The sequence below is a fragment of the Lactuca sativa genome, chromosome 7, assembly GCF_002870075.4.
Source record: "Lactuca sativa cultivar Salinas chromosome 7, Lsat_Salinas_v11, whole genome shotgun sequence".
NCBI lineage: Eukaryota > Viridiplantae > Streptophyta > Magnoliopsida > Asterales > Asteraceae > Lactuca > Lactuca sativa.
This window is the reverse complement of record NC_056629.2, coordinates 170,028,278-170,036,013: the sequence shown is the minus strand read 5'-3', so window position 1 is coordinate 170,036,013 and position 7,736 is coordinate 170,028,278. Positions and strand designations below refer to the sequence as shown.

Genomic DNA, 7,736 nt, shown 5'->3' with positions numbered 1-7,736 from the left:
TAAAAATAAAATCAAAATTATCCGACGGAGTCTAAAAGAAAGTTGTAGATCTCGCTGATAGTTACGCGTGGATATAAACCCGTCGAAAACGGAGCTCGTATGAAGAAGTTATGATATTTCTAAGATTTTATAAAAAAAAATCCGCACACAGTCGCGCGCACAGACAAGAAGCTCGACTCACATCGATAACCCACGAGATTGCGACAGGTGGCACCACCCATCGAGCGACACATCGCCCTGGCCAACCAAATGTGCAACGCGTAGGGGATAGGGTGTGCGGTGCGCATCCTGAATAAGCCTATATAAACTTCTGATTTCAGCTTATTTTTCTCACATCCTTCCTCTAAATCCTGTAGAGATCATTTATATTCCTTACTCCCTTTAGTCCCTAGTTCTCGTAGATCTTCGATTGATTGGTGAGAGCTAGGAGTCCAACGTAAAACTCCTCTTTCGTAGTCACACCCAAGGCACTCAGATCAGCAACAACCCATGCAAGGAGCACCATGAACGGAGCTCCAAAAGTCCAAATATCCTGGAACTGCATGTACCATGTTGTGGAAATGAAGCCACCACGACGTGGTGTCGTGGTTTTTAGGTTTTCAGGAATGAAGAGGTAGAACCAAATTTTTCTTAGGGTTTAAGTGAAACTCATCTTAAAAATTCGTCCATATGTTTCTCTATTTATAAGGAATGATAGAAAAACCTAGAAGATAATTATTTGTCACCTAATAATTATCCATATATATATATATATATATATATATATATATATATATATATATATATATATATATATATATATATATATATATATATATATATATATATATATATATATATATATGATAATTATCTAACTGCTTGAATTATCTTATTTTATCCTCTAGAACATTCCAAAACTTTTGGATTTCATTTATTTAATTAAATACTATTAATTAATTAACAAATCAAGTCCTTAGAATTTTCCCATGTCATTTATATATTATTTTTTCCTTGCGTGTAACCCAAAAGGACTTTACTATTAATAGTAACATTACCAATCGTTGTAACTATGTTGTAACGATGGGCACCATTCTCCATCATAAAGGACTCCAGGGGGCGTGTTGCACCTCCTAAACATGATTGCTCCGCACCTTAGTGGTGTTGCTTCGGCCAGACGTTGCCACGTGTCTGGATGTCGTTGGTCCAAGTCGATGACGCGTGATCATGTCGGTGGAAGATTCGGCCCTCTCTTTGCTACATGGTGTGCTCTCGGGCTACCAAATCATCAATTACAAGTATTTTCTCATATTTTCGAAAAAATTATATCTCTCTCATACGAGCTCTGTTTTTGACGTTCTTTATATCCATGCATAGGTGTTTTCGAGTACTACAAATTTCCTTTAGATCTCAACAACTAAGTCTTAATATATTCTAAATTCATATTTTCATAGAGATTACACTGTTAAAATCCGTACGAAAATCATAACTCCTTCATACGAACTCCGTTCTTAACTGTCTTTATATCGACGAATTCGTATTCACGAGATCTTCAATACTCATTTACATTGTTCTAGCTAACAATCAACCGATTTTTAATTTCAATTTTTGTGTCGCACACTTTTGTAATGTGTCACATCAAGACTTCGAAAAATCATAACTTCATCATACGAAGTCAAATTTGGGTGCTCTTTATATGCACATTCTCAGAATTACGATTACTACGACTTTCATTTATTTCACTTAAGCTAATAAGAAACCTATCTACAATTCATATTTTACGACCCACTTTGTCGTATAGGGTTGAACACAAAACTTCGAAAGATCATAACTTTTCCATATGAAGTCAAATTTGAGCGTTCTTTATACCCACAGAATCGCTATCACGACTACTATAACTTTCATCTAGATTATTTATCATAAATAAAGTTTTATCAAAAACATTATTTTTATCGCTCGGTTATAAAAGGGTCTATATAGTCTGTAACTTATATGACTAACAATTATCCTGTTTGAGGATTTTAATTATTCAATAAAATGAATAATTATGTATTATAATTACTTAAAGCATCTAGCCCTAAGTTACTGACATTACAATTAGCCTCACTAGTGAGCTTCTCTCTTTGGAGAATGGAGATGAGGAAGAAGTTTGAATTAGTGGATAGAGGAAGTGAGAGAGGAAGACCATTGGTACTAGACATCCAAAAAGAGAAAGATAGTTTAGTTAGTTGATTTTAATCCTTAAATAATTACCCAATTTATAATAAGGCTATGATGCATATTTTAGATGCGTTTTATGGAGAGAGATACCGTAATCATATCACTAATTTATTTCAGGTAGGTAATGAACTTTACGAATTTCAATATCTATGAAATTCCTATATCTTTTGAGACTTATTGAAACTATTCAATGGCATGTTAATATCGGATTTTCACATCCTTTATTTGTGCCTGAGTGAGATACTGAGGTCTCACAAATAAGATGGTGAACCAACCATGTAAAAATGTGTGACCCCTTGATTATGTCATCATTCTCTAATTGACGTGCCAATTAACTACACACGATCCACCAACAAACCTTAACCGCAAGTACCACATCATCTTCTTGTTACGTCCATAACTTATATGTCGGTTAACCACACACGCTCCATACATACACAATGAGGAATAATACGCATTTTTCATGGGTTAGCAACTATTCACATTTTCTTAAAATGATACAAGAATTTTGGTTCTGGTACTTTATAAGTTATACTTTTAATGAGACATCATCCTATCAAACTCTTTTGGCTAACGAAAATCAACAACGCAAAGAAGCGGTGAGTGAAAAAGGACACTCATTCAACGATCATTTTATAGATCGTTTCCTCATACCTCTCTTATAGCATGATCTCATGAATGAGCTCTACTCTTGATTCGACTAACTTTAGTTTTACATATGCCATATATAAACTATTATAATTACATGTAAGGTATATTTTAAACAATTTAAAAATACACGATTTAAACATATTATCTTTAATTAACTTTTATTAATTGATTTTAAATCAGTTATCAATAATTTCAAATTTCTTAGGCATATTTATCCTCTTATCTTTAATTAACTTTTAAATAATGTGGGCTACAACACCTTTACGTTTTTATTGAGCTAATTCGGGCAATGGTTAAAGGTTCAGACATCCCCTAATTAGTGGTTTGTGTTTCTTCGAAATCAAAAAAATAATAAGGGTACTTTTCCTCTTCGTCAACAACTAAATAGAATGGACAGGAGATAGAAGTCAGATTCACCCCTCTAATGATGAGATTTGTAGGGATCGAGATTTTGTATAATGTCACACGCCACACAAAATAGTTTGTCTTTATGGAAACTCAGTTGTTCCAATGGAAAACAGTAGACACATCAACAGTTCTAGCATTATTCATCAACTTTCTTAGCGATCTAACAAAAAAATTGCCATTAAAATCACTTTTCTAACGCCATGAATCACGATCCATCGACAATCTCATCCCAATGACCAACATGTTAAGTGCATGTAATTGAATGGTCTCAGCACCATTGCTTGGGTTTCTTTCTAGTGCCATTGTCCAATGGCTCCATGAATATGAATTCTTTCAACAATTTTACAATTTTTTTGTGTCTTAATCAGATATAATTTTGGGAAAACATCATTGAGGGCTTTATTATCAATCCAATGATCCTTCCAGAAGTATGTGTTATCTCCTGCCCCAATCTTCCTTTCAAGAAGGTTGTTAAAAGAAATGTACCAATCTTCAAGCTCCACCTCAAATTTAGAAATTGAGAACCAAATCCTTTGAAGCCTGCATTTTGCTAACGGTTTACCATAAATACTAGAAATGTTATGAAAACATGTTATACACGACGACCAAAGACTATTGTATTCGCATTTTAAACGCCACAACCACTTGGCAAGTAGAGTCACGTTCATGGTTCTAAGACACCCAATACTGAGACCCGCCTTTCTTTTTAGGGAAAATTTCATTTATGTCCTTTTAAACATTGAATATTACATCAATATCCTTATAAACTTTATTATTACGTCTATATCCCTCTAAAATTATAAAAATTACATTAATATCCAAAATCATTTTTTAATTAGAATTATATCAAATTTTTATTAATTTTTTATCTAATATTCAAAATTATATATTAGTTTACCAATTTATCCTTTCCTAATTAAATCTCAAATTAAATCAATTAAATCACCCTTTCTTAATTAAATCTCTAACTAAATCACATTTGCCTTTCTTGCTGAGATTTTCAGAAGTAGCAATTTACTTGTAGCAAACTCATCATCTTCTCATTCAGTACATTTGCTTGCCTTTTCTTGCATCAGTGAGAAGATTTGAAGACCGTATTTGACTATACCAGAGTGACTACAAGCATATAGAGGTGAATGAAATCTGCTTTTGTTTGGTGTGATTTTGTTTTTGCACATGATGGGGAACAATTCAGAGTGCTTTTTTTTCCTTGTCCATGATACTCGTAAGCTGAAATCATTGTGCTCCATTTTATAATGTTTCTTTGTGGCATTTCATCGAGCATCTGGTGTGTGGTATCTATGCTTCCACATTTTACATTTACAGTTCCTAAAATCATGTCTGGTAAGCGTTATCGTGTTCTTATAAGTTCATGGACGAGTTTGGCTTTATGGATGTTGCCTAATTTTGCACAAGTGTTTACAACTATCACCATGGAGACGTTATTTGGCACTACACAGGATTCTCGCATATGATCAAATAAATCACAAGAGTCTTTGGCTCCAACATAGAAATTGAAAACCATGTTAAACATACATTTTTTTGGTAAGTAAGGGAATTAAACTGATCATTTAGTATGATAGAAATGGGTAATGAAAGGAATTGGCAATTCCTTTTGAATGAAAAAAATTAATTGTTTCTTTTTCCATTCCATCATGACATGAAATGAAAAATCTATTCATCTTGTTGTGATCATCAAGAAGATGCAGAGATAGAGAAAGAAGATGCAGAGATAGAGAAGAATCAGAGGATGCCGTTTGATGCCACGTGATGCGATGAAGAAGAAGATAGACCGTGCAATTAAGAAGATGTCTTTTGATTTAATTTGGGATTAAATTAGGAAAGGGGTATTTTGGTAAATTTATTTGTAATTTTGAATTTCATACAATTTTTTTAATAAAAAATTGATATAATTTTAATTAAAATTAATTTTGGATATGGATGTAATTTTTATAGTTTTAAAAGGATATACACGTAATATTAAAGTTTATAAGTATATTGAAGTAATATTGAGATTTTACAAGGACGTGAACGAAATTTTCCCTTGTTTTTAAGTCTAACCAAACTGCTCCAAGCAATGCGATGCATTTTCTTATTATTATCTTTGCCTCCCCAAAGGAATTTCCATTTAATACCCTCAAAAGTATCGATATTTTTTTTTCGAAACTTTGAACAACGAGAAATAGGAAAGAAGGAGACTACCCAAAACATACTTAACAAGGGTAAGTCCCCCACTAAAAGAGAGGGTTCACTTTTCAATTTAAAAGTTTTGTTTTAAACTTCTCAACCATGGGTTTCCAATTCTTGGCAAGGTTCATGTTGGCTCAAATAGGAAGCCCGAGGTATCTAAAAGGGAAACTAATGGGTTTGCAACAAAGGATATTAGCAAAAGACCATGAAGCTCAATGCTTTCAACTCGACTCCAAAAACTTTACTTTTGTGAAGGGTTTACTTACAAATTTTATAAAAATTGATTAAAACGGTCAACCCGACCCGGCTGTTTCCCGAATGGAACACTCAACAGGATTACAGGATTACAGGGACTGCTTAACGAGCGAAATGTATTTTTGTGATGGCTGCGCTCTCGTATTGCAGTCTGCAACAACAAAGAAATATGGCATTTAACTGAGATGGATCTTCATATAGGAGATGAACTCTTGTGTAGAATTCCTCGAATTCAACTCAATGGCGTCTTCTTCATCTTCATGGTGGCAGTCGCTCTTCTCTCCGGCCAAAAATCCGTTCACTGCTCATTGCTTCAAACGCCTCCAGGAATACGGTTAGTTTTTACAATCTCTCTCCATCAAATGTTTTACGTAATGCATAGTATTATTACTGCGTAACGATTTTGTAATCGAAAATCGATTTAGAAAGTTAGGGCATATTTAGGGTTTCAATGCTGCATTTGTGTAATCGTTTCCGTCTCTCATACGTGTATCGCTTTCGATACAATCAATTTCTGTTCGATTTCTGATACCTAAATGTAATTACAAGTTTACAACCTCAGAAATCTGAAGATTTAGTCAAATCGGAAGAATCATCACAATCAATTATTCAATTGGCACGAAGTAGAATCAAAAGAACAAATCAATCATAATTCATATCAATCTGAATCCTTTTATTTGCCATCTTTAACAGCCATTAAAGCCAAAGTGAAGGTGATAAGATCATCATCACAAGAGGATAAATCATTATCAAGTCTTAAAGAAATGGAGAAGATTATAGGATACAGATTCAAGCAAAAGCTCTTATTACAACAAGCCTTGACACATCCAAGTTATAAAAACTCTGAATCATATGAAAGATTGGAATACGTTGGTGATTCCATTCTCAACTTTTTAGTCAGTAAACAACAATTCTTCATGTACCCAAATCTCCCTCCAGGATCTTTAACTACACTTCGTGCTGCAAATGTTGACACTGAGAAACTTGCACGAATTGCAGTTAAATTTAACTTCCATAAATACATCCGACATGAGAATCCGAAACTTAGTAAGCAAGTATGCAACGTTTTTATAAAATCATGTGTTTTTTATAATACCCTTTTTTAATTTTTTTTTTTATGTTAATGTGTGGTTATTGTTTTACAGATTCATGTGTTTATGAAGGCTCTTGAAAAGTATCCATTTCATTCATATGGATTAATTGATGCTCCAAAGATTCTTGCTGATATTGTTGAATCCACAATTGGGGCCATTTATGTTGATAGTAATTCTTCAATTGATACTACATGGGAGGTATTTTCTTTTTCTTTTTTCTTTTTTCTTTTTCTTTTCATTCTATACCTTGTAATGATGAAATTTTTTGTTTTGTGGATTATTAATTTAGGTGGCTAAGATATTATTGGAGCCCATGATTACTCCTGAAATGCTCCAAACAAATCCAGTGAGAAAACTGAATGAATTATGCCACAAAAAGAAAATGAAAATCCGATTGAGAGATAAATGGTCAAAAGAAGGGGTGTATGAAGTTTTTATTGATAATAAATTAAAAGGAAGAGGTGAATATAAAGCCAAGAAGGAAATTGCTTTGAATAGAGCAGCTGAAGATGCATGTAATAACATTATGAATGACATGGATAATTCTGAATCCAACATTATTCAAAGTTGATAAGGAAAAAAATTGCAATTTTTTTTTTAAACAAATAGAAGTTTTTAATTTATTAATTATATAATATATATTCTAAACAAATAGAAGTTTTTAACACGACAAACACAACAAAAAGTAACATAAAACAACATAAAACGATATTATATATACATGACATTTGAAGACGAACATGACACGAACACGAATTCAAGATTTAATTTTGTTCTAATTTTGTTTCATATCTTGTATTTTTATTCATATCATGCCAACTTTTGGCACCCCTAGATAGAACGAACACAATCTAGAAAGAGCATAATATATCAACATCATTTTTTGCGACCTTCCATATGAAGAAAAAAGATATCGAACACAATGTGGAAGGAGACTGA

The 7,736-nt window shown here is 32.9% G+C and overlaps 1 protein-coding gene across 1 annotated transcript; it reads left to right on the top strand.

Moving 5' to 3' along the window:
- Positions 1 to 5,698: 5,698 nt before the first annotated feature.
- Positions 5,699 to 7,424, top strand: LOC111912022 (ribonuclease 3-like protein 3). The gene is made up of 4 exons (XM_023907782.3): positions 5,699 to 6,037; positions 6,397 to 6,758; positions 6,849 to 6,995; positions 7,087 to 7,424. The coding sequence occupies exons 1-4, from the start codon at positions 5,908 to 5,910 to the stop codon at positions 7,366 to 7,368; spliced, it is 921 nt and encodes a 306-aa protein (XP_023763550.1). The 5' UTR covers positions 5,699 to 5,907; the 3' UTR covers positions 7,369 to 7,424.
- The last annotated feature ends 312 nt before the right edge of the window (positions 7,425 to 7,736 follow it).